The following is a 27,936-nucleotide window of genomic DNA, read 5'->3' on the forward strand; positions in this document are numbered from 1 at the left end:
TTTGAACCTAAGTGACCAAAGACTTACCTGTATTCATGGTAAATCGCAGGATTTAGTGAATATGTGAGGATACAGTAAGTACATGTAAGCAGGATAATATTACCTTAAGACTGTGATATTACATGTGGTAGTGGCTGCAGGTATTGCTAATGGCTTCCCCTCAACATGTACCCAATATATACATACATATACACACACACAGGAAAACCACCACGGTTCACGTTGAGTGATGATGTAGACTCAGGAGCTGTGGCATCATCAGAGGGTCAGCTGTAATATAACTCCAATACTGCCTAACTAAAGGGGTTCTCTGACCCCCAAATAGGTTTCTTTCAATGCCATAACCCTATCCAGAGGCCTTGGGTCCCATTACTTGAATAGGCACAGTGCTGCACGCCCTCCCAGACACTAGAAGCTCTTCACACACCGGCTCCTCGGCCTAGAGAAAGTGCAGAGGTAAATCATCATGTACTGCATAATCCCTTTCCACATCCACCGTACTATTATGGCAGATATCGGATACCTCGTTATGGCGACTCTCTGCTGTTTTATAGGCTGCCATCATTTTGGGGAGAATTGTCAGCACTCGGAAGGTGCCATAAAGGCTCCCAGGCTTGTCTCGGTATTACTTCTATTACAGGCTGCTCTAATGCTGGTATTTTGTAAGGTGTCTTGCAAACATTGAGCTTTCATATGGCTCTGTGAGCAGAAAAAAAAAAAAAAGGTGGTTTGGGAGTCAAAAACAAAAGTCATAAAATTCCAGTGGCGGGAGGGAATAAGGAGGTGCAACACGATTCTATAATGTTTGCATTTTCCCATTGTCATTCGTTTAATAACCATGATAAGACAGAACTGCATGGCACTTTTCTACCCGTCATGGAGAGATGTAACGTCATAATGAATAATAATTGTTGTCAGGCAAATTTGTCAGATTACAGTACAATTGTTCTGCATATACTTCAAAAAATATGCCAAAAACCGTGAACCTTATCTGGCTGAGGAAGCGCTACACAATAGACCGTGTTCAGCCCCAAGCCTGTACCAACAGGGACCTCGGCAGATGCAGGAACGTACTGACGAGACACGATATGCACATTTTATGCATAACCCACGCGGCGCACATTATATACATATCCCACGCGGCGAGCAGTCTATACACAGAAAGGCATTTGCAAAAGTGAGAAAAACATTTTATTTCCACTCTTTCAGAGTAAACTTTAAAATAAATTTAATTTAAAGATGTTCCAATCTATACAACTATGCTCTCCTCGACACTGTTAAACAAAAAATACATTTCCTCCCCACCCCATGATCTAATTAAAATGGAGGTAAATAAAAAAAGAAAAAAATAGCTGAATTTACAACACATGAAGACCACATCCACAAGAGAGGACAAGTTACTCGGCCGTCCCGCTTTACAGCACTTTGTATCTTCCTTTGTTGGTTGGTTGATAGGAGTTTTGCTGCGAGAATAAAGAAAAAGTTGTTTATGAGTGTAGGGCACAAAATCATTCCGAGAGGGAACCAAAAAACCCTAAAAACTCATGTACACAATGAATGCAAACAGTATGAAATAAAGTTCTAAAATAGGTTTGAAATTCCTGTATTATTATACAAGTGCTTGAGGATACTGAAAACATTAGGGAAAGTTAGGGCTAGTTCACACGGGCTTCCGCGTGTACACATCCCGTTGTGACATTCCGCTCCGGATTAGGCCGCGTCTGATTCAGCTATGGAATCCGCGGCAAGATAGGGCTGCTCGCTTCTTTTTTCCGCTACTAGCTAGCGGAAAAAAGAAGCGAGCGGCTCCTATTGATGTCAAGGGGAGCCATTTTTGGCAGCAGATTTTGAGGCGGATTCCGCTTCAAAATCTGCTGCCAAAAGACTCCGTGTACACTAGACCTTATTTTCCAGATCAGTCTTAAAGAGGACGTTAATTCTGCGGGCACGAGTAGTGCCTGAATTATTAAGACGCTCTGGCCTACTATCTGCTACAGATGAAATCAGGGTCACAGTCAGAGAACAGAGTAGATTTTTAATATAGTTCATCTGTTTTCTGATGTTATTACAAATTTATTGGGCCCAATGTGTCCCCATCCTTGTCTCTGCCAAATCCACTCTCTTTATAAAGAGGGGTGAGTGAGCTTTGAACAATATAGTGCATAGCTTTGCTGCAAAAAAGAATCAGTCCATTTTAACAGCTATTGTGCATCCATTTTCGATGGATGAATTTCGTTTTTTGTTTTTTTTTTTAATTATTTGCCCCTCACACTGATCCATTTTTACCAGATATAACTTAGACATCAATCCACTTTTACATCCTTTAATAACAGACAGACTGATTCTATTGGGTCCTGGTTACTAAAAGCAGATAATGATAGGACGTTTTGTTTGTTTTTAAACCACCCATTTCTTCTATTTGTGACAGAATTTGCTCATTGATTCTAAAAAGGCCATTTTTTTTTCAATGGTGTGTGAATAAGGTGTGTGGTGTGTGATCAATGCTCCTCACACTTACCAGTCTGATGAGTTCTTCCTTGATAAGTCGGGTTATTTCTGCCTTTGCTTTCTGGACAGCCAATTCGCTCGCACCTACAGACGAGATCGTTACAATAAATGCTTTACTAGAAGTCATACGGTATTACTTATACAACAAGTTCGTTTCTTTTGGTACTGCCAATACAGATGTGGGAATAGCTCTGTTTAAAATCAATAAGCTTTATTAAAAAAAAAACTTTATGACAGCTGTTTTTTTTTCACATTCTCATGAATAAAGGCTTAAAGGGAACACTCAAGCATCACATTACAATCCCAAATCTATTAAAACTTCAGGGATATCAATCTGTCCCAGTGACCATTGCTGGAGGAGAGGAACCATTAGCGTATGTGAATGATGTCACTTGACCCTCTTCAGCGACCTCTGGCCTCAGTGGTCACGTGGGGTGCAGGACTTCTGCTGATGAGGGCATAGCGAAAGACTAAAGGGTTAAGCTTTGTTCCTAATATATAACCTAGTACATCAAGGCAGGAGCTCTTTCTTCGGCCTACCCTGCTGACGATCCCATTCTTGGTCACGTGACTGACTCCACTCATCGGGGCCTGTGGTCCAAGTAGAGAGAAGTCTGGGACGTCAGTGAGGTGGGGGCTATAGGGGAGACAGAGGAAGGAGTTCTGGTCTTCCCAGTTACCCTCCAGAACAGGTAACTTCAAGGGACCTGAGTGTATATCAGGAATTGAGGACTAGGGCGCCTGCCCTTCACAGTAAAGTAGCCAATTAAACGATAAAAGTGAAAAAAAAAATTGCTATTGGGTCACAGCACCAAAGGCGGAAGAAGAATGACGATAGTTACAATAAGAGTACCCACCACAAATTCAATGTCCTGGCATGATGTCCCTTATAATGAACGTAGCGGGACTCATAACTAGAGATGAGCGAGTTCTATTCGAAACGGCAGTTTCGAATAGCACGTTCCCATAGGAATGAATGGACACAGCCGGGGCCGGTGTCCTGCCGCTTAACCCCCTGCGCGCCGGCCGCTCCCATTCATTACTATGGGAGCGTGCTATTTGAAACTACCGTTCCAAATAGAACTCGCTCATCTCCTACTCATAACCTTATATTTTATCATTTGTGTTTGAAGAGGGCACCCACTTTGATAAAATTCTCATTCTGGTAGTCCCTAATTCAATGAGTTACTAGATTAGGAATTACGGTAATGCACCATTAAGCTTCATTATTGGATAACCAATTGAAGTAGAAGTTTCACTTTCTTTGCTACCGAGTCCTCTCTAAAGTAAAGGCGCTGTGAAGATACTTACTTTCAATGGCCAAATAAATCTTTCTTTCCCCTTCTTTGGGGTCCTTGCCAGGTGGAAAATAAGTGCCCCTGATGGTAATGGCCGCTTCAGAATATTCACTAATCCTCTGTAGCGCTTCTTTAGAAGTTACTTTCCATCTTGCAGTCTGCAAACAAAACAAAAAAAAGTTAATTTAAAAAGTATTCAGTACTTAGGATAATACACTACATCACTCAGGCGGTATGCTCGGGGCACCGTCCATACCATATTCTTCATCATTTACCAAATACCATGAGAAGAAGCGAACACCACAGTTCTCCAAATGTCCTAGAGGCTACAGTAGACCTCTCCTCATGGCAGCCATTGTCTCCCCCTTTCCACTAGCAGTATTCTCCCTAAAGAAAACCTTCCAAATTTGCAGAAACAAGGCCCCAAATCCACCCCTCCCAAACAGTCAGGAGCCCCAGGACCAGTCTCTGTCATCGAAACTACGACCATGATCCAGAAACCGTATGATCTGGGACTTGTTATAACCTCAGTACTGGGTTATCTTCTCATGCATGTAGTATCCCGTCTAATATCTTGTCCTCTGAGTCAATCATGGCCGGCTTTCTTACAAGTCCTTGACCATACAAAGTTCTTGCATTCATTTATATCCATTGGCCACCGATCAAGACAAAAGACATTTAAGATAAGAGAGTCTGTGCTACTCTGTGTGACAACGGCCTAGACTGCCATTTTGCCATGGACCTCAAACACATTAGCTGGTTGGCCAGTTTTGCTGAAATCTAACGTGTTGGTCAGCTATAGATGAAGGCAGTGCAGCCGCCATGTTTTTGACAAGTTTTAGCTTTGTCTCATGCGACGTTCATAAGAATGTGTCATTGGATGTATTGTACGTACCTGAGGGAAGTCATTGATCTCCAGCTCCTCTTCGTATCTCTTGAAGGACTCATTAGGACCGGCTTCTTGTTTTTCCTCTTCCAATTTCTCAACTGGGACATAATTCAGTTTGGCGTTGATCTTTTCCGCCAATTGTTCAGCAATAGTCTTTGCCGATACCGTTGGCGCCAATATTGTACCTCCCCGAAGGATGGCATTGGTGGCCTGCTGCATCACGTCCTAAAGAAAACAGAGGCGTCATAGGACGATGGAGCGTTATGAGCAAATGTTCACAGTACATACCGGTATCCATGTATGACACACCATCACATAACATGGCGCTACATCTACTGAGACAACTGCCTGCATCATATCCCAGGGCTGCATGCACAAATGTGACAAAAGCTTTGTCGATCAAGGTCTGTACAAAGCTTATTTGGGCGATTTACATTCTGATAAGCCTCACAGTACCCTAGTCTGCACTGACCTTGTGCAAGAACCCTGCTGACTGCACGTGGGTTTCTTTTAGAGATTTTTCGGGTTTGCAAGTCATATTGATGTTCTTGTAACTTCCATAGAGGAGAATGTGAGCTGTGGAAACAGCGTAGAACAGACATGCTCTGCCATTTGCGTACCTTCACAGTTACAGATACACCACAGCTAGTTGTGCTATCCTGCAGTTCCCATTCCTCTCTATGGAAGTTACGGGAACATTTGCTGAGCTGGATATAACCATGTAACCATCTCTCCATATATACTCGAAGCACTTTTGCCGTCTGCTTTTTTAAAACAGAATAACTGTATAAATTTCACATCACCCGTTTGTGTCTTAGAACCATGCTACTCACTTGTGCTTCTGCCCCCAGATTCTTGTTTACGCTGAGTTTTTTCGCCAAACGTTTTGCTATCTCCAACTTCTCAGCGTTTCCTGCTGTGGGTGTTGCAGCATTTGTGACTGCGGCCGATCCTCCTGAACCACCGGTGGCTCCAACACCCCCAACTGTAGATCCGGGTACCCCAGGACCAGCCATGTCTTTCACTCTTTTCTTAGAATTGAACATGCTTTCGATTTGCTCATCAATCTGAAATTGCAAAAAAATGAATCAATTAAGCAAATTATAACTTATTAAAAACACTAACATATGCAAAGAAGGTCTTAATAACCTCCTGCATATACGGTTTTATACACCGCTGAATTCAGCGCACTGTCGACTTCCCCGTTCTGTGCTCCGTGGCTGGAGGGCACAGAGTGGGAACACCGACAGTGTCTGCTTTATAGCGGTATATAAACCCGCATGTACAGGACAACACAATGTATGTACCTGGCTGACAAATTTGTGCAAATGAATTAGGATATTTAATTGATTAAAAACAACTTTATTAGTGAACTGCACGCACAGACCGGCTACTAGAGAACCTTAACACATACTGTATACGCCACCTACACTATCCTCAACTATACTTTCTATACAAAAGGGTCTTACAATTGTATAACAAACAGATGTGGGGCGGGGGCTCTAGATTTGGCGCGTATATATAGAGAGACAGTATGTACAAATGGAGTATAAAAAAAGAGATTAGGACAGAGCCTCACTTAGATTATATTGTATATACCGTATATACTCGAGTATAAGCAGACCCGGATATAAGCAGAGACCCCTAATTTTACCACAAAAAACTGGGAAAACTTATTGACTTGAGTATAAGCCTGGGGGGGGGGGGTATCCACCATTGCAGATTAAGTCTGGTCATGTGCATTGCAGTTTAGTAGCTCCATGCCTCATAGTAATAGCAGTTAACCCCATCATATCCCTCACATTAACCCCCTGTGTGCCTCACATAAGTTACTAATATGTGGGACATACAGAGATAATAATTAGGTATCTTCATAATTAAGGTCCTTCATTAGTACCCTCATGTGTCTCACATATTAGTAACCCTTATATGGGGCACACAGGGGTTAATATGAGGGACATGATGGGGTTAACTGTTATTAATGTGAGGCACATGGAGTTACTGAAACTAAATTAATAACCCCAAATGCCTGATATTAATAGGCAGAGTAACTAAAGGAAGGTCCCTGTGTGTCACGTTACTGTAGCTTCCTCTCCTCCATACAACAGACATCTCCCATAAGACACAATGAATCCTGGCCACTCATCTGCAGGGGAGATGCTAAATCCTAGTGTGCTGAAGGACCTCTGATGATGTCATGACCATGTGATCGGACTCTGGTGTGGGCGGAGCTACTAGGATTTAAACTCAACCTTATCTGCAGATGTTACATACCAGTGGCTACAGGACCTTTGATGACATCGCAGTCACGTGACCTCATGAATAGCCAATCACAGAACAGTAGCACTAAAGGACCTCCCCCTTCCAGTTTTCTGTGCTCAGTGGACCCTGACTCGTGTATATGCCGAGGAGAGCTTTTTCAGCATGAAAAATGTGCTGAAAAATTCGGTTTATACTCGAGTATATACGGTGTGTGTGTGTGTATGTGTGTATATATATATATATATATATATATATATATATATATATATATATATAATGCTAGCACTATAGACACAATAGGTTTATGCATTCCAGACTAAGCCATTCTTCTTCACAATATTTACTTGGAACGTACATAAAACTATTTGCTGCTCATACAATGTATATTATACGTTCTTGGCTTCTATAGGAACGATCACGCTGACATATAGACTTACATCAAGAGCAGTGTCCTCATCGTCCGAATCTTGGAGGCCGAGCGCTGCCTTCTGTAGCTTTTTCCTTTCGTTTGCCAAAGCTTGCTCTGTTTCATCGAACTTAAATCCCTTACCAGAGAATCCGCTCGTTTTCTTAATCACTTTTCCTTCCTGATGAGAGAAATCATTGCAAATCATCAATGTACTAGCGTTCATGGGTATGAAGAAAGACTGTTGAGTGAGTAGTACTCGTCAAATACCTCGCCGGCATAGGAATGCGTGTAATCGGCTAAACACCAAGGTGTTAAATGCATCAAATCTTCGAAATGTTTAACCCCTTAGTTTTCGGCCGATTACACGCATTCCTATGCCGGCGAGGTATTTGACGAATACTACTTGCTCATCACTATTTATTAGTATTAATAACAGCAATTAACAGGTTATTCTTGATTATAGATATCCTGTCAAGAAGTCTTCTTAGTGTGTATACCTCTTTTATAAAGAAAAAAAAAGAAAAAAAATTTTTTAATGAAACAATACTGGAGAGGCTTTTCTAGTAATTCGGCATTGTGCTATTCCTGTCTCAGTTTTCTCCTAGAAACTTATGAATAAGTTGACAAGTGGGCATTACCATTCCACCTGTCAGAGGCGTATCCTTTAGTCCAACATGGTCAGCCAGAGAACTCTCTCCAGTGACGCCTCCATCTTCAGCTGCATCCTCCCCTTCTCTCGTTGTCTTACGCCTGCGCAGTCGGCTCTGCTAGTGAGACACAAGTAGAGCCGACTGCGCATGCTGGCCTTGCGCTCTTGTAGTTCAATACAGGAGCAGCTTCCCAAAAATGGCCACCGGCATTGCAGTTTGACCCAGACAGAAGAGGTGGTTGCAGCTGAAGATTGAGGCGTCACTGGAGGCAGTTCTCTGACAGCAATGGGGACGCCGTTTGAGCTCATTTACATAGCGGTAAAAACCGGTATTTCTACGGAACGGCGGGCCGGAGGCGACTGAGAAAGGTAGCAGACGAATAGCCTTTCTTAAGGCTATTCCGATGTGGTAAATAGAAAAAAAATGTTGTTTTAGTGGTAGAATCCCTTTAAAGGCATTCAGTAATGAAATGTGCAAAGAAAAGGTTTACATCAAGAAGTGTTTCGGACCAGACTTTCTATACAATACGTAAATGCATGTGTTATAATAAAAACTACTTACAGCTTTCTGTTGTTCCTTAAATTCAGACCACAGCTTCTCCAACTCAGGGGGAACGGCAGTCCCTGAAAGCTCCAGAGCTTTGATTATATCCCCTGCGTAGCGAGCCTGATCCTCGGTGATGAACGTAAAGGCGTAGCCCTACAACATAAGGTGCAACTTGTCATGTACAGCTGTGAAATTGTCATCATTAAAAGAGCTGCTGATGGGTTCAACTATATAGAACATGTGAATATCAACTAAGAAGAGGAGAAGCCATCTTTAAGAAAAGATACAATAAACAGCAATTCTTTGCTGAACCTCTACATGCTAAGTGACATAGGAGAGAAAAATAAATGGTGGCCAAAATCTCTGAAAAGTAGCAACGACCCTTAGAGAAGGTCATCGGTGGGAGTCGCAGCACCAGGACAACAGTTTTTATATACACTATCTTCTCATTCTCATATTGCTACCAGAGGATGCAATTGTGAGAACATTCTGTATTTCGTCCTCTTAAATCATGTGTGCTGCTTTTGTGGTGGATGTCACAGTACAGAATGTGTGTTGTGAATGTAGCAGGGCTGAGTGTGTGCATTGGGAACATGGAGGTAGTAGAGCTGTGTATTCAGGAAACATGGAGGTAGTAGATCTGTGTATTCAGGAAACATGGAGGTAGTAGAGCTGTGTATTCAGGAAACATGGAGGTAGTAGTGCTGTGTACTCAGGAAACATGGAGGTAGTAGAGCTGTGTATTCAGGCACAAGTGAAGGTCACAGTGCTGTGTGTGAGGGAGAATATAGAAGTAGCAGAGCAGTGTGTGTAAAAGGAGATAGAAGCAGAACAGGGGTAATATACAGCTGAAAAGCAAAATAACTGAGGAGATATACAGCGGATTTTTTTTTAGTTTCTCATGTGACTAAGTATGTTATTGGGGGAAGTCCAGAATTGAAGGAAGTCCTACTTTCAGAAAATGTCGGCACCAGTGTTAGGAGAAGGCCTTTACATACTGACCTTATTTCCGGCTCTGCCGGTACGTCCTGCTCTGTGGACATAATCTTCATAGTGATTGGGACAAGAATAATTAATCACCAAGATCAGATGTTTGACGTCCAGTCCTCGAGCTGCCACTGAGGTGGCCACAAGCAACTTGCACACGCCGTTTTTGAAGTCGCTGATAATGCTATCCCTGTCATATTGATCAATGCCTAAAGAAAAGAAAAATCAAATAGAAACTAAAGGTTTAGAACTAAGGTTACTTAACATTGGGACATTTAAAAATACTTAAAGGGGTTGAGCAGATAAGCCCAGTGGCCATAGAAACGGAGTGTCAACAATGAAGTGAATAAATTAAGATAGCGGCCAAACAAAGCAGCTTTGATAAAGCAATGCATTTAGGAAAAGTCTTAAATCCACATAAACTAGCAGTATAGATAGGATCTTTGTGATGGGACAACCCCTTTAAGTAGTTCTGTGTATAGGTTTTGTAAAAATCAGTGTGTTGTCTATATAGCATCTACAAAGATCAGGCCATGCTGACAATACAGGCACCTAAAACATGTAACAATATATTTTAATAATAATAAATATTATAACATAGGACTGACTTTTATATAAACACCAAAGTAAATGAATGCAAAATGTGAATTACCTCCATGAAGTGACAGGCAAGGATACGACGCTCTCATCAAGTCCTTCAGTAAGCCATCTGCATGCTCTTGTTTGTCCACAAATATTATGACTGATCCCTTTTCTTGATAATGCCCCAATAGTTCAAGCAATTTAAGGAATTTCTTGTCCTCTTCGATCACAATCTAGAAAAAAAACAAAAAAAACATTTTATTTTGATACAAACTAGACAGACGTTTGGTGGACTCCTGACCAGTCCTGTACAGTATATCCTGTTCACTGACTTGTTAGGGTTAGTTCACATGTAGTTTTTTGATCCGGATTTTGACGCGGGAAGAACCCGGACCAAAATGCACCTGCCGCAGCTAGCCGCAACTGTCGAGACTTCATCCTCTGGAGTAGGCCCAAATGACTGGGCCTAGTCCAGAGGGAATGTCTAGATGCGGATGTCGCGGCGGTTTACGCGTCAAGATAGGGCAGGTCACTTCTTTTTCTCACAAGCGGTAAGATACCACTCGCGGAAAAAGGAGATAACCGGCTCCCATTGAATTCAATTCGGATTCCGCGCAAAATCTGGACCAGAAGACTACGTGTGAAGTAGCCCTTAGAGTATGTTCATCCACCATGTGGCTTTTTCCAGGACACGTCGTAACACCAGTCAAGGATACTGGCAGGATGGTAGCTTACATTTTAGGACTTCATTTATTGCAGAATTGTAAGGTTTTGCATGGAGGTTAGGATTTATCTTCACAAATCTTTAGTTGAAAGTACAGGCCTAACTTCATGTTCTTACCACGTGTTGTTCCACATCAGAACATACGACGCTTCTTCCTCCAACTTGGACCTCGATAGGCTTGCTCAATATTCTTCTTGCTAAAGCTTCCATGGCTCTTGGGAATGTAGCAGAGAACATGACGGTCTGTCTATCCGGCCTGACGTTGTCTATGATTCTCATGACCTGTTGGAAGGAAAAGGGTCATTCTATGTAGGACAGTACTACACGGATTATTTTTTTTTACTGAGATTTTTGAATTAAAGTCTATGGAGAGGGGGAGGAGAGAAACACTTATGAGTAGAGATGAGTGAGTAGTATTCCATCGAATACCTCCCCTGCATAGTTATTGGTGTACTTGTGTCGAATACCACATGGTAAACGCAGTAAAAATTCAATGCCCATCCCACCTTCCCTGGCGCTTTTTTACACCAATAACTATGCAGGGGAGGTATTCGATCGCATACTACTCGCTCATCTCTAGTTATAAGGCTGCCTACAGCATTAAATGAGTCCTCTCTGTCAGAAGGAGGCTGGATAGTAAGGGGGCATTTACACGATGTAACGCGGCGCTGATTCTGGCACAATAACTCGCAAAAGAATCAGCGCTGCAAAACAGAATACCATTATGTTCAATGGGTTCCGTTTAGCGCGCGTAACACATTAAAATCAATGGGAGGCTTTGTAACACATTGATTTCAACGTCTTACGCATGTTAAACGGAACCCACCGAAGTCAAATGGATTCTGTTTTGCAGCGCTGATTCTTACGCGAGTTATCGTGCCAGAATCAGCGCTGCTTCACATCGTGTGAATGCTCCCTAAAACAGCAGGAACATCAGGAATTGTAGAAGAAACCAGTTTCTTAACAATGCAGATGTCTGTCCTCCTCCCCCTTCCCTTCTCCATAGACTTCTAGTGCAGGTTCAATCAATGGCAGGCAAATAAGTGATAAAACAGGCACTTTAATAAAGTATATTCCAAAGTTTGCCATCTTCACGTGTGTTACATAATATAAACGTTCAGCTCTGCTTTTATTAAAATAAACATTTATCGAACATACCTGTGGCTCAAATCCCATGTCAAACATTCGGTCTGCCTCATCCAGTACAACATACGTTGCGCGTCGTAAGTTTGTCACTCGACCTATACATCAAAAAGTCACAGAGAAAGAAAAAAAAAAAAGGAGGGGTAAAAAAAAAGAAAAAAAAGTGTTAAGCATGAACATCAATTATTTTACAAAAAAAAATGTTTTAATTTTTAAAATTAAGACTTTCAAGCTAAAAGAGCCACCTATTAAACTTCACTTTACTAACAACACCCCGTATGGCTATAGTAAAGGCCCTCTGGTATCTGGTTGGGTCAAGCCTACTCTTGCGTACCATCGCATGGCTAGGAGGACCTGTAAATTCAGCCCTCTCCAAGCACACATCTTAAAACTAAGACTGAGGTGGAGCCTGGAGCCACGTCAGGCATTTTATGACAGCGGTCACCTAGGAAAGAACATATTAGAGATTACAGCGCATGTGTGGGAAGCAAAGAGCCCATTCTAAATGCTTCAGAGAAACTGGCCACATGTTACCCTACAGAACAAATCACATCGGTTTTCATTTCTAGTTTTAGATGACCAACAATATGGACAATAAGTTTTCTAAGCGGTGAATAATGGTCTACCCAGAAAGGTTATGGAGAACATAGGTTATTAAAGGGATCCTAGCATTGGATACCTTTTTTTTCTGACTAACACGTAGGAATAGCCTTAAGAAAGGCTATTCTTCTCCTACCTTTAGATGTCTTCTCCGCGCCGCCGTTCGGTAGAAATCCCGGTTTTCTTCGGTATGCAAATGAGTTGTCTCGCAGCACTGGGGGCGGTCCTCAGCACTCAAACAGCACTGGGGTGTCCCCAATGCTGCCAGAGAAATCTCCAGCGCTGCCTCTATCTTCTTCTGGAACGCCCTCTCCCTGCATCTTCTTCCGTCCTGGATTTCGATCTTCTAGTCCTCGGGTAGAGCCGACTGCGCATGCCCAGGCCCCAGGAAAATGGCTGCTTACACAATAAGCTGGTGTAAACGGTCATTTTCTCGTGGCCCGGGCATCCGCAGTCGGCTCTACCCAAGGCCTAGAAGATCGAAACCCCGGACGGAAGAAGACGCAGGGAGAGGCTGTTCCAGAAGAAGATGGAGGTGGTGCTGGAGATTTCTCTTGCAGCATTGGGGACGCCCCCAGTTCTGTGAGAGAACACATTTGCATACAGACGAAAACCCGAATTTCTAACGAACGGCGGTGCGAAGAAGACATCTAAAGATAGGAGAAGAATAGCCTTTCTTAAGGCTATTCCTACGTGTTATCGAGAAAAAATGGGATTTTAAAGGGATCCTATCACTCAGACCCAATTTTTCGTCTCCTACCTTTCGTCGTCTTCTCCGCACCGACGTTCGCCTACAATCCCAGTTCTTGTCGGTATGTAAATTAGCTCTCCAGCGCCGATGCCTCTTCTTTCGCAGCGTCATCTTCAGCATCTTCTTCCGGCGATGGCTTGTAGCTTCTAAGGCCTCGGGCAGAGCAGACTGTGCATGGCCACAGGTCACGAGAAAATGGCCGCTTATGATACTGTGCAAGCGGCCATTTTCTCGTGGCCTGTGGGCATGCGCAGTCTGCTCTGTCCAAGGCCTAGAAGTTACAAGCCACCGCCAGAAGAAGATGCTGAAGATGAGGCTGCTGAAGAGGCGGCGGCGCTGGAGAGAGTTCTCTCGCAGCATAGGGCACGCCCCCAGTGCTGTCCGAGCGCTGGGGCCCGCCCCTAGTGCTCCGAGAGAGCTAATTTACATACCGACAAGAACCGGGATTGCAGGCAAACGGCGGCACGGAGAAGACAACGAAAGGTAGGAGACGAATAGCCTTTCTTAAGGCTATTCCGATGTGGTACCTACAAAAAATTGGGTCTGAGTGATAGGATCCCTTTAATGACAGAATCCCTTTAAATGCTGCCTTTCAACTTTATACTGTATATTAACTCTTTGCCAACATCCAATCTCTTCGGACCTTTAAGTGAAATGTTTTAAAGCATGTGTGGCTCAAAGTAAAATAAAAATATATAAGTTTTCACAAGGACATAGATATCCACCCATTATAAGTAGGCTATGAGAGTCCGTAAGGAATACTAGACAACAGGCTGAGGTCACAATATCCTCTCCGAGCAGCAGATATGGACAGTCTTCAAACACCTTACCATACTTCCAGCTTTATACGTTGCTTTCTGACAAAATGCTGAAAAAAACCTACCTTACCAGAGAGCAGTCTTGGAACTCCAGTTCTATATATCTTGAACGGATATATTTTTTCCACAGAAGTTAAACAATGTAACAGTTTAGTAAAGGTTTTTTTGTTTTTTTTTTGTTGCAGAACACAAAGCGATAAAAAAAACATACAAGATCAGCATGCAAATATCTCTACATCAAATCCATTCAGTTGCTATTTAGGCAGGAGCTAGAGAGGTGAAAGAAGAGGTTGGGACCTGGGAATAGTCATACACAATTGTGTGAAGCCGACTCCAATGTGTGTAACCCAAAGGGGAATTATATTTGGCACTTTCATCAACATATAGTGAAGAAATAATTGTAAGTGGTTTTGTGTGATTCATATTCCAATGCTAAAATATAGATAACAAATTTACAAGAACCTTGGATTTACAAGACCTTGGGAACTTGCCAAAGGGCCATGAAATTAAAGTTACTGATAATATGGTCCTTAAGATGTTTTTTGGTTTGGTTTGATTATTTGGTAGGTGTGCCCTGAATCTGAACAGGTTGGTAAACACTGTCTTAGGCCGAGGCTCCACATTGTGGAAATGCGGTTTTTTTGTTGTTGCAGTTTTTGGAGCCAAAGCCGGGAGCGGATTGAACAAAAGGTAGAAGTATAAGGCCTGCACTCAGTAATCCATTCAGGGAGTCTACATGGGGATCCCCCAGAACAGAATACCGAACATATTGACAAGCGGCGAGCACATGGACCCCATAGACTATAATGGGGTCCGTGTGCTTTCCACACGGTGTCCACATGGAACATGAGGATAGAAAAGTACTTCATGATTTACTTTCCTCTCCGCATGTTACGTGTGGACACCGCGCGCGCGGCAAGCACACGGACCCCATTATAGTCTATGGGGTCCGTGTGCTTCTATAAAGGTCACCGCTTGCCAATGTGATTGGTATTCCGTTCAGGGGGGTCCCCATGTACTGAATGCAGATGTGAACCAGGCCTCAGTACTTTTTATAGAGTTCCCGTTCCTTTTGTATCCAATTCTTGGCTTTGGCTCAAAAAAAAAAACGACTAACGTTAAAGCTGTGTTAACGGACCCTACAGCATTCACTCTTAAAATTGTAGGCTGGTGTGCCACATAGCATGGAGGATGACATGCTGCCAAAAGCACCATGTCTGTATGTTTAACAAATAAGGCTGATCGATTTTTACTGAGGCTCGGCCAATATGATCAAAAATCACAATTCATTTTGAGGACACTCCCTTTCTTATATGCCACGATCCCTATTTATATGCCATGCCAGAGTTTAGGTTTCAGTTCCTGATCCTGATTTGATAACGTAAAAATGAATGACAAATTCTTTAGTCATTGACAATGTTCAATAAATGTATTCATTGTTTGGAAAGGGTACGTTATCTGCACTATACAGCTCCTGCTGCAGATGACAGAGGCCCGGAGCCACCAATATGGCGGCATGTACTAAATAGGTCAAGTTTTGGATTTGTTTTTTCTTCCCATGTTATTGTAGCTGTTCACAATTCCCTGGTGCCAGTGCGGTAAATGTACAGCAAAGGATGCCAATGGGTTAAAGAGGTTGAATATATTTATTTAGTATACTTTGTGTGTGGTATCACATGTAAGCTGGTAACTTAAGTGAGCCAAGAACAGGACCTCGTACAATCTGGACACTCCAGCCATTTTTTTTCCTAATAAGCTTTAAGAATGAAGGTTACAGTAACAGGAGCTTAGACTTAGATTTGAGGGATACTATCCAATGAGGCTGTATTTCAGGGTTTAATCGGGACTATAACATATGGACGGATGAGCCGTGTAAACGCGGGTTATTCATAGAATAGGACTCCAGAGATAAAGCCCAGACAAAACTTCTAGCTTTGTAAAAAGTCGCAAATCGAGAAAACCAATTACATTTGTACAGTGAAAACAAAACAAAACAATCGCTCACAAATACAAAAGAATTACTCACCATTATTTGCAGCCAACATGTCGATCATGCGGCCGGGTGTACAGACTATTATCTCTGCACCGCGCTTAAGTTCAGCAATCTAGAGGAAAAAAAGAAAAAAAAAAAAATCACTTAAGGTACTCAGATTTGGATATTACTAATCTACACTACACTAACCTAGATCAGAGGTAAAGAAGGGGTTACTGCTCCTTTGTCCTCTACCTTGGTTAAGACTGAGGCCGCAAGTGAAAAAGTGGATTTTTATTTGTTGCAGATTTTCCTTCGCTTTTTTGGAGCCAAATCCAAGAATGGCTACAAAAGCAATGGCAAATATATAGGAAGCTCTTAGGGTATGTTCACACGGTGGAAACCAAATACCGCCATGTGATCTTCCGCGCGGCTACCCGTGACGGGATGCCAATGCAGCGCACTGGCATTCAGTCGTGGCATTTGCTCCTTTTAGGCCCGAATGAATGGACTTTATCAGGAGGGAGTCTCAGGCAGCGGAATCCGTGGGAAGAAGTGGCAGCTCGCTTCGTTTTGCCACTAGTGGAAAAAAAAAAAAAAAAAAGAGTCTTGGGCATCATACAGGCCCAAAGCATTATGGTTGCAGTAGCAGCCTGTCACCATACAGGTCCAAAGCCTGTGCTAGCAGTAACAGGCTATTACTACTACCACAGGCTTTAGGCCTATATGATAATATCCCAGACCACGTGACATCTGGGATATTACCATATAGGCCTGAAGCCGGCTAGGATTAACAGGAGCACAAACAGAATATCATGCATTTTCCCCCCTCGGCTTCTACTCGAGTCAATAAGTTTTCCCTGGTAAAATTAGGGGGGGGTCGGCTTCTACTCGAGTATATATGGTATATTGGCAATGTGCACAGTTGTAGCAGTTGTCAAAAGAGGGGTTCAAAACAGCTGTATCTCTAGTTATACACCAGCAAGTTTCTGATTCAGATTCTCAGCTTTCATACGATACCAAGATCCCAGTTCTAGCAATAAATAGATCAAAATACAATTACAATTAAAAGGGTTTTTTGGGGTTTTTTTTTACCTGTTCACTGATGCCTGTTCCTCCGTATACACAAACTACCCTTAGTCCGAGTGTTTTGGAGAACTTCTTGCACTCTTTTGTTATTTGTAACGCCAGCTCTCTCGTAGGAGTCATTATGACCGCTGACAAGCAAGAAAGCGAAACAATCCAAATTAAATTGCAAAATATTTTCAAACATTTGTAGCAAATATGTTCAATCATTAAAACGGAAGCATCTTCTGACATTACAGCTCATGGATTCCTATAAATCAGATCTGGGGGGGGGGTCACCAAGGCGAAATATGAAGTTTGTTTTTTATGCCATTCACCGGCATATATTATATGAGTTGGCCTGATACCAGCAATACCAAATGTATATAGTTATGTAGATATAGTAATACCAAAAATCTCTAACTTGGAAAAATGTTAAATGTTTTAGTTGCCATATTCTGACAACTTTTTCACATTTCTGTTTCAGCACGGGCTGCGCTATGTACATATGAGTGTCTACATACGGAAGAACTTGCAGAATTGCCTAATAAAGACTTACCAATCGGTCCTTCTGCTTCTTCAAGAGGTCTCTGGTCCATAATATGGCGAAACATCGGTAAAAGGAAGGCAATGGTTTTTCCGCTTCCGGTTTTGGCAATGCCAATCAAGTCACGCCCAGACATGACAGCGGGAATGGCTTGTGCTTGGATTGGTGTTGGTTTTTCATATGCGTGTCTGATGGCAAAGGTAAAAATTACTTTCAGGTTACTTTGCTCTCAGCCGGACCACGTTAGCACACAACATTGGAGAAGAAACGTATTGCCAGAAACAAACCTGTTCACACATTGCAATACACAGTAATTGGATTTGGAAGAAATATTGAGTCCTTTAATACCAATACAAAAACAGTTTATAGACTGCATAGTACTACACAGCCAGAAAGTCACAATACATCAGATGCTTTCCACCCTAAAAAACGATTTTGAAAGTCCTGCCACCAGGGGGCTCCTGACTTTTAAAGAGGACCTTACATGACCTCTGGCACATGCGGTTTTATATACCTCTAGAAAGCTGACAGTGCGCTGAATTCAGTACATTATTGGCTTTCCCATTATGTGCCCCGGGGGAAGAGCTATCGGTGCTGTTACCATAGCTCTTCACCATCAGAAGGGCGCTCCTGACAGTCTAGCTGGTAACGCCCCTCCTAACTGTACTGTTAGAGGGTCCCTTCCTTATCTCCCAGCTGAGCAGTGAAGGATGCCTTCCCCTCCTTCTGACAGTACTCATCCATAGACTGGTACTGGGGGACATTCCTCACCGCTCAGTGTCATAGCTGGGCTGTAAGGAATGCCCCCTCTGACAGTACAGTACTATGGACAAACTTCTTACTTACTTACTTCATACACCCAAGTTTAATGTAGAGATTTGTCCAAATGTAACCACCCTTTTAGACAATGAGGCTTCAATAGAGACCAAAATAACAGTTCGGCTACAGAATAGACTCACCAGGATAACTCTTCTGGGAAATTAGGTAATGATAATTAAAAGAATAAACCTTGTAGAGAAAAGATGGTTCTTACTTTTTCAGAGAGTTGAGAATCTTCATAGATATGCCGCACTGCACCCAGGTTTTTATTGGTTTAGGACAGTTTTTCCCTTTAACTGTAATTCCTTCAAGTTCAAGTCTGAAGGCATTGACCTCTGGTGAGAAAAAGAAATGAAACAAGTGAGAACCTGAATAATAGTTCTCTATGGTAAATACATGTAATGATGGGTAGGGTAAGATATCCCAATGGTAATAAGCATACAAAAATATAAAAAAAGTCATAAATTCACCTATTAGATTTCTAGGAAGTTAAACCATTTGGAGTTTCCCTTTAAGACTATTCTCTTTACATTGCCGCATCATCATCAAGCAAGATCCCTTACACTTAAGGCTTACAGAACCAGAGTGATCTTATAAGAAGTGACTGAAGTCTTTATTACCTTCTTGCGTCATCTTAGCCAGCTCGGGAACTTCCACATAAAAATTTTTCCTGTAGGGCTCATATTCGATCTTGCCATGATCCACTGGCTCCAATAGCTTACGTTGCTTAGTTTGGAATCCGGTCAGAGCAGTCTGAAGATCGACCTCCTCCTCCTCTGAAGAATACTTCAATGAGAAGAACAGACATTCAGTGACCTCGCAGTGAAATCATTTTTCTCTCAGACAAATACAATGTGGGACATGCAGTGTACAGACCACACCGTGTAGTTCTACAAGCTTCTAGCATGTGCTCATGCTCTGCCATCTTGTTTCCCATGCACGGTATATACAATTTATTTATTTTTCTTGCTTTTATCCTATTGCTTTACCTCCATAGCATCTTGATCATTCTCCATAAGTTCTCCCTTCTTTTTTGTGGTCTCTGCACCAACTTTTTTAGTTGTCACTACAGTAACTACCTTTGTTACCGTTGGTCCGGTTTTCTACGATTTAAGAAAAAAAAAGAAAAAAAGAGTTAGAATTTCACATCAACCTCTTATAGGCAAATATACAATGGGCCAATTTATTAGGCTACTGCTAGGGGTTAATTTTCTTCATGGCAGCGCCTCTACCTTCTCTGGTCAAAGAATACAGGAGCCCTATTACACTACATTGTTTCTTAATACAAGATTCATCTAGGGGCCATTATCTCAAAATGAAAGATCACTTTGCTTCAGATAGTTCCACTATTAGGCACGGTCAGGAGTCTACTATGTCTCCGGTAATTTGCAACATGTTGTTCACGGTTAGAATAAAAATTTAAAAATTGTAACAAAAGTGTAATTCTGTGCTCTGAAAAGATTGTTTAGCAGCCCTCAATACATTGTTTAGGGCGGGTTCACATCTCCTCCCCGGTCTCCGCTTTCAGGTTTCAGTCTTCTGCCCGAGAAACCGGACAGGAGATGGAAACTGGCAGTCACTTTTCACACCAATCATTTGAATGGGTTTGTAAAGTGTCTGCCCGTGAGCGTCTTCTGGTCTCTGCAGCGAAACCGTTTTTTGTTTTTTTTTTTAATCGGACACGCAGGACTTCGTGTCCGGTTAAGAAAACCTGTTTCGCCGCGAAGACCACAAAACGCTACCAGGTTTCCGTCTCCTGTCAGCAGAAGACGGAAACCCAAACAGCGAAGACTGGGCGCAGGTGTGAACCTGTCCTGAGCAAATATAAAGCTTCATTTGTTGGCTTGTCCAGACTCAGAATACAATCATTGATGCCGACCTTTTCGCTTCCACCTTTGACACTGCCCATGTTGAACTTCTTGACTTCTTCTTTCACCTCTTCCATGTAGGCATCCAGAGGGTCCAACTCCTCATCCTCATCTTCCGGCCCTTCCTTCTCTTCTTCAGTTGGTTCATCTTCATCATCTGTAATATTGAGGCAAAACAACTAAATATTTGTAACAAAATACTAAAACCGATCAAAACATGAAGGAACACTAGCACCACAAGGACCCACCGTCGTCGTCTTCTAAACTCCATTTCTTCCCTTGTCGCATCTCTTCTGCTTCTTTCCGCAGTTCTCCAATACTTTCCACCACCCTCTTCCGTTGCTCTTCTCGCCATTTTTCGACTCTCTCTTTTCGTTTCCTCATTTCCTCTTCAAGCTTATTTTGGTCAAAATTCTGTAGAGATGAAAAATTTTAATTGAATGCAAAATGTATACAGCACTGACGTCATCTCTTAAAGATCAATGGGGAACTCACTAAACTGGCGAGGTTCGTTTTATTGCACAAAAGTGACGCATTTTGGTGATAACTGTTCACTAATGGGTGGAGTAGTGAAGAGATTAAAGCAAGGACGCCCTGACCAAATACATTTACTATACCTTGTGCCAGAAAACTGGTGTGAGTTATACCCAAAATGTACCCCAGCTTCTGACTGGCATAGATCATATTACTGCTTCAAGGGATCACAGAGCCTCTAAATTTTGGCACATCTGCTGCCAGTGTACACAATATTAAGACTGGCACATTACGCCCCAGTCTAAATTTTGACAAAGTCAGTCTTTTTAATACAAACAGATACATATTTTTCATTGAAAGAACAAGTAATATAAATATATGATGTTAACCTAAGGGCTAGTTCACACGGGGCAAGAAGGGGTGGATTTTGGCGCGGAATCCGCCTCAAAATCCGCCCCCTCACAATAGAGGTCTATGTAGACCGCCAGCAGATAAAAAAAAAAAAGAACGCTAGTGGTCTACATAGACCTCTATTGTGAGGGGGCAGATTTTGAGGCGGATTCCGTGTCAAAATCCGCCCCTTCTTGCGCCGTGTGAACGAGCCCTTAGGTTAACATCATATATTTGTATTACGTGTTCACAGAAAAAAGAAGCGAGCTGTCCTTTATTCAGGCGGATTCCGCAGCTAATACAGCCCCCGGCGTCCGCCTTGTGACAGCACCCTCCAGACTAGGCCCATTCATTTGGGCCTATGCCGGAGCGGAAAGCAGCGCCTCAATGTGTTTACGCGGAACCCCCTAAGATTAGCTGAACTCATTCCGATTTTTAGGAGTTGAGTGTTTTGATGTGTTTTTTTACGCTTGTATGCATTTACTACTCCAGCGATAGCAAACACGTGACATCTACTCACACTGACATCCTTCTCCTTGTCTTTATCCTCTTCTTTGTCTTCCTTTTTCTTTTCCTTAACTGCCTCTGAAACATCAGTTTTTTCTTTTGATTTTGACCTGGTAAAAAAATAAATAAATAAATACCTGGTTATTGACGTGTAATAATTAAAACGCAAATGTTAATAAATAATTGTACAATAAACTTAAGAACTTTAGATTCACTTTATTCTTAATGTAGGACAATGCAGGTTTGCAGCAAACGCAGTTTTTGGTTTTGGCCTATTTACACAGGGAAAAAATAAATAAATTTCAAGTTCGTCAATTATCCATCAAAATGAGCTCAGCCTAAAGGGCCGGTTAGCACGGGGTCCAAGACCGAATAGGATGATCTGCCAGGTGCAAAGTGCGGTCTGCACCTGAAACATTCGTAGACCCGCAGAATAATAACACTAACAGTATATCAGTAATAAATAAAGGAATAAACCGACCCCCTCCCCTCCCTGTTTGAGGTTGATTTAGCTCTGTATATAGAGTATAAACTCTATAAACTGTCAATTATCTTATTCTAGCTCTCTTTTTATTTTTTTAAGTAGGCGATTTGTTCAATCCGCTCATCAAACCTAATCTTTTAGGATTATCATTTATCATCGCAGGGGGTATCTGCAAACAATCCTATTTTTCCCATAGTGCCTGCAATTTAATGCACGCCAGAAGGTATTTAACTGTACAGAAAAACTACAGACACGTGGAAGCATGAAAATGCACCAAGAAATGAATTTAAAGGGAAATCTACAACCACAATCACTTCTAAAGTACTGCAAACTTTTTGCTGAGAAAAATCAAATCTGAATACATGTGTTAGGGGGCGGCACAGGGTGTTCTAGTTGGAACCACATTCTCTGGCAGACTCGGCCACAAGTAATACTGAAAAAGACTAGAGATGAGCGAACAGTAAAATGTTCGAGGTTCGATATTCGTTTCGAGTAGCCCCTCAATATTCGACTACTCGAATCGAATATCGAACCCTATTATAGTCTATGGGGGGAAAATGCTCGTTTCAGGGGTAGGCAACGCTTGATCAAATTATACTTACCAAGTCCACGAGTGAGGGTCGGGCTGGATCCTCCGAGAAGTCTTCTCCGTGCAGCGTCCCCACGGCGTCTTCCGGCTCTGAATTCACTCTGCCAGGCATCGGGCCTGGGCAGAGCCGACTGCGCATGCCCACACTACAAGCAGACATGCGCAGTCGGCTCTGCCCAGGCCCGATGCCTGGCAGAGTGAATTCAGAGCCGGAAGACGCCGCGGGGAAGCTGCACGAAGAAGACTTCTAAAGGTAGGAGAAGAACCAGCGTTGATTAGCCGACTGTATAGCATTCGTCCAATCAATGCTGGTTCTGCATCAAACTTTTACATTCGAACAGCGAGTGGCACTCGATCGAGTACGAGTATTTTGAATACCGTAGTATTCGATCGAATACCTACTCGATCGAGTACTACTCGCTCATCTCTAAAAAAGACAAAAAGATGGTACGTTCACTATGACACTAACAGCCACTACAACAGCATATAAGTGACTTAGATATGATTTTTTTTCTAAAAATGGCCACTTACACCAGCTTACTGTGTAAGGGGCCATTTTCTTGTAGCCCAGGCATGCGCAGTCGGCTCTGTCCGAGGCCTAGAAGATTGAAACCTAGGACGCAAGAAGACACAGAGAAAGCCTGTTGCAGAAGAAGACTGAGGCGGCACTGAAGATTTCTCTCGCAGCATTAGGGACCGCCCCCAGTGCTGCGAGTGAACTCATTTGCATACCAAAGAAACCCCAGATTTCTACCGAGCGGAGAAGACATCTAAAGGTAGGGGAAGAATAGCCTTTCCTAAGGCTACTCCTACGTGTTAGTCAGAAAAAAAAAGGTATCCAATTATAGGATCCCTTTAAGAAAGCAAATTGTCAGACATCCTGTTAGGGAATACTAAGTTGGAGGGGTGAGTGAGAGGTGGAGACTTTTTCAGAGCCTCTATCAGATATCAGGCAAAGAAGAGAGACACTGCCTTTCTCTATTTGGCATGACACATACATAGACACCACGCCGATGCAAGATCATTGAATAATAACTAGTGGGTAGTCTTGCACTTGATCTCTGCATATACAGCAGAAGGGGAACGTCACATCTATAAAGGGTTAAGTTACCTTTTCTCTCCCTTTTTAATTTTGCTAGGGCTGGGGGAACGCGAGCGCCTGCCGCGGCTTTTACTTCTTGATCGCCTTCGCTCCCTACTGCGGGATCTTCTCCTCTCTCGGCTCCGTTCTCTCTCTCGGCTGGGCCGACGGCTATGGATGGAAAGCAAATCAATGATAAGAGATTACGTAGTAACAGAAGAATCCTCCGACAGCTACACAAATGAACCGCAATCTGTGGTATAATAGTAACAGACGCCCTCCACCTCGCTAGGAGCCTAATGCATCAAATAGGGATTCGGGCCATAAAAAACCCCCATTGTCAACAGTGTCATAGAAAACAACAGCAATACACAAGCATGTATACAGTAAGGTACACCTACACCGGACGTTTCCTGTCTCTGGAGCGGGACCTTCTGCGATCTCTGCTACGTGACCTCTCTCTTCTTCTCTCTCTGTCTCGGCTCCTTGATCGACGGTCCTCCCTTTTAGATCTCTTGTCTGGTGGCGAGCGACTTTTGGACCTGCTTCCAGAGCGACCACGTGACGAAGACCGCTTTCTGTAATGTCTAGGTGAGAAAAAAGCGCCACGGCAGATGTAATCAATAAATATAGAAAGGTCATCAAGTGTCCGACACTCGAGCCCATGGATCACCTGGATGAAGCGACAGTCTGTCTGGCGTCACGTTCATTGGCTACATGGCCTGTTTTCAGCTCAGTCCCATTCAAGTGAATGTATTAAACTGTGCCGGTGTACTGAAGGTATTGTAAACTAATAGGCATCAGTGTAAAGTCTGGTCCCACGTAGCGTCCCGCAGCTTATTTTTTGGCAGCGCATCGCGGTTCTTCCCGCAGCGCTTTGCACAGAGAGCTCATAGAGGTTTCCTCCACGGACTTTCTGCTTCAATTATATCTATAGGGAAAATGCTGGCGTTTCTGTAGGTAAAATTGACACGATGCTATTTCCGAAACCGCAATGGCTTGGGAAATTGCTGCGTGTCCGCACCGTGGATTTACTGAAAAGTGCGAGATAGGATTTGCTAGAATCTTATCCACTTTGCTGTGACCGTAAAACATCACTTTTTTGCTGTAGTGTTTTTGCCATGTCGGGCCCCGGCCTGAATGTTCAGAGTCATAAAGAAGATCTCCTGTCTGAAGGAAGTCATTTACAGCCAGCGCCCTGCTCTCTGAATATAGCAGATTAAGGCCTCATTCACATCTGCATTTGCTATTCCGCTTGGGGAGTCTGCATGAGGACCTTCCCTCCCCCCGAACCGAATACCGAACGCAACTGCAAGCGGTGTGCTAGTGAAAGCACACGGACCCCATAGACTATAATGGGGTCCGTGTACTTGCCGTCAGATCTCTGCAGGGATCGTGTGGACAGGAAAGTAGTGCACAATCTATTTTCCTATCCGCTTGATTTGTGTAGGCCGCGCATGGCAAGCACACGGACCCCATTATAGTCTATGGCGTCCATGTGCTTTCACTGCACACCGGTTGCGTTCGGTATTCCGTTCGGGTGGGGGGGGTCCCCATGCGGACTCCTCTGTATGGAATACCAACACAGATGTGAACGAAGGGTAACTCATTAGCTGCAATGATCAAAACTGATTACAGCCTTTAATTGTTCGGATAAAAGGGGCTAAAGGCTGAGGGATAAAAAGGGGTTGCCATGACACTCAGAGCCCTAAAAATGGTCTTGAGGCTGCCATGTATGTTAATGTCATTTTTACCTCAGAATGTTGGTGCATGTCATTTAAATAAAAAAATAAACATTAAAAAAATATATATATATGATCTGCATGGTTTTTACAATGTCCCCAAAAAAAACATTTAAAAAAATGAATAAATAAAAATCATAAAACCCCCAAATCTTTCACAGAGGTGGTTAGGTTTTATGAAAACAATCAAGCTTCCTGTATTACTCTGTTTCTATACCTTGCATGAATGTGACTGAGGGCGGGTTCACATCTGCGCCCCAGTCTCCGTTTTGTGGTTTTCCGTCTTCTCCTGACCCGGCAGTCAGTGTCCACCCGTGAGCGTTTTGTGGTCTCCGCGGCGAAACCTTTTTTTTTTTTTTTTTTTTAAATCGGTCACAAAATCCTGCATGTCCGACTTTGTATCCGGTTAAAAAAAAAAAAAAAAAAACGCCGTGGAGAGGCAGAAGACGCTCACGGGCAGACACTTGAATGGGTTTGAAAACTGACTGCTGATTTCCATCTCCTGTCCAGTTTCTTGGTCAGAAGACGGAAACCTGAAAGCGGAGACGGGGCGCAGATGTGAACCAGCCCTGAAAGTGCTAGGAAGTTACATTACCAGTATAGAAGTATCGGCCATCTCTGTAATTCCCATATCAGTCTATGAGAATTACAGAAACAGGGGACAACGGTAAACTTGGCTGTTTTCGGGAAACCCGATCACCCGAGGCATCCTGGATTGGACAATGAGTATGATGTAGTGGGGTAGGATGAAGTCCACGCTAGACATAGGTTTAGGTCCCAATGGTGCTGTGTCAGGGACACCAACAGAATTGCAGATATCATCATGATTAAAATATACAGGTAAAAGGTAAAGATACAATGTATCCAGCAACATAGTTATACATTTTGTCTAGAAGACATGAGCATGGGTGGAGAGGAGAAGATACACTTCTGCACAAATCACTACTATGGCCACACAGACTATGGAACATGATGAACTAGAGAGTGTGGGAGAGGATGACCAGGGAATGGGCAGATTGGAGAACACAGACAGAGGAACAAGCAAACAACAGGGATCTAACAATGTACAAATAAAGGAAGGGACAGGACAAAGACCCTTCTAATGATTTTTGTTAGTCCTAGGCCAGTGACCGTGATAGGGGGCATCCACTGCGCCAAGAGGAAAGAACATCTAAAAAGTAACAGACGGGGATTCTTTACTGTAAGAGTACTGAACCCATGGATCTTACTGCCGCAGGATGTTGGGATTATTTCGTTTGACCTGGGCTTTTTGCCTACCTCTACATATTGGACTTTATGGACCTGTGTCTTCTTCCAACCTTATCTAGTTATAACCAAAATGTTTACCATCAAAATTTCTGTGTTCCGGCATCCAGACAAAGTGCAAGAAAAAGCAATAAATGCCATACGGGGCAAATAACCCACGACAGAGACTCAAAAGTAATAAAATACCTTGCTCAGACTGTAAAATGCTGCAGGAAAATTGCAGCGTTTACACCACACGGGGCCCCGGCCTTAGAGACTTTTGTGGCAAGAAGACGAAAGTTTTATAGGTACGATAGCGATATTCGCTAACCAAAGAAATGACATTTGCAGCTTTCCAAGCACGGAGGCTCCTTCAGGTATTTAGGTGCTGTTCACATTACAATTGTTTTGATCAGGTTTGTAAAAAAGGGATGAAAACTGGAGCCCCTCCTTTTACAGACGCGACATTACACAGAGACGGAGCGGTTTGTGTTGATGGCAGGGCACATTGGTGTGGTTTGTGAACAGACGGCCCCATATGGATCCTACACATATGGATGCAAGGCGATCACATTGAAGGATCAGCACAACAGACTTAAGTGGCTGCAGTGTGAACTAGGCCTGATACTGATGTGACTACTGGAGAGTATAATCCTCAGTGATCTCTTACACACGGCTCCTCGGGACCGCCTGAGGATTGGAGGAGCAGCAAGACGTCTCAGTAATAAGGAGCGCGTTATCCATCCGCCTCCATATTATCCGGAGCAATACGACTCAATACAGTGCCGCACTGTGTGACCGGGGACTAGCCAGTGACCCCGGCAGTCCGATAATGTCCGCTCCGCAGCCTCCACGACGCAGATAAAAGCGAAAAACACAAAAAGAGCCGCACACTCACCTGGACTCCCTGCCCATGGTTACACAGGCCTCACGTCTCCCCGTGCTCTAAGCTCCCGCCTCTCCGGCGTCACACACGTCTCTATCAC

General features: G+C 43.0%; 1 protein-coding gene across 1 annotated transcript; it reads right to left on the reverse strand.

Moving 5' to 3' along the window:
- Positions 1–1,221: 1,221 nt before the first annotated feature.
- On the reverse strand, positions 1,222–27,936 carry DDX46 (DEAD-box helicase 46). The gene is made up of 23 exons (XM_075275009.1): positions 27,849–27,936; positions 24,365–24,550; positions 23,994–24,134; positions 21,823–21,919; positions 20,687–20,852; positions 20,450–20,595; positions 19,560–19,673; positions 19,191–19,356; positions 18,785–18,905; positions 17,764–17,939; positions 17,235–17,356; positions 16,194–16,272; positions 12,014–12,096; positions 10,973–11,137; positions 10,202–10,364; positions 9,565–9,758; positions 8,578–8,715; positions 7,395–7,544; positions 5,529–5,762; positions 4,702–4,920; positions 3,820–3,964; positions 2,519–2,592; positions 1,222–1,463 (listed from the first exon to the last, which is right to left on the reverse strand). Exons 1-23 carry the CDS (start codon positions 27,863–27,865, stop codon positions 1,416–1,418), a joined length of 3,144 nt encoding a protein of 1,047 aa, XP_075131110.1. The 5' UTR covers positions 27,866–27,936; the 3' UTR covers positions 1,222–1,415.

The sequence above is a fragment of the Leptodactylus fuscus genome, chromosome 5, assembly GCF_031893055.1.
Source record: "Leptodactylus fuscus isolate aLepFus1 chromosome 5, aLepFus1.hap2, whole genome shotgun sequence".
NCBI lineage: Eukaryota > Metazoa > Chordata > Amphibia > Anura > Leptodactylidae > Leptodactylus > Leptodactylus fuscus.

Excerpts from the sequence above, each read along its gene's own strand:
- DDX46 (XM_075275009.1), bottom strand. Across the intron at positions 17,940-18,784 it reads ATTCTCAACTCTCTGAAAAA|ACACGCATATGAAAAACCAA; the intron begins GTAAGAACCATC and ends CTTTGCCATCAG. Across the intron at positions 5,763-7,394 it reads ATGAGGACACTGCTCTTGAT|ATTGATGAGCAAATCGAAAG; the intron begins GTAAGTCTATAT and ends TTGCAATTTCAG.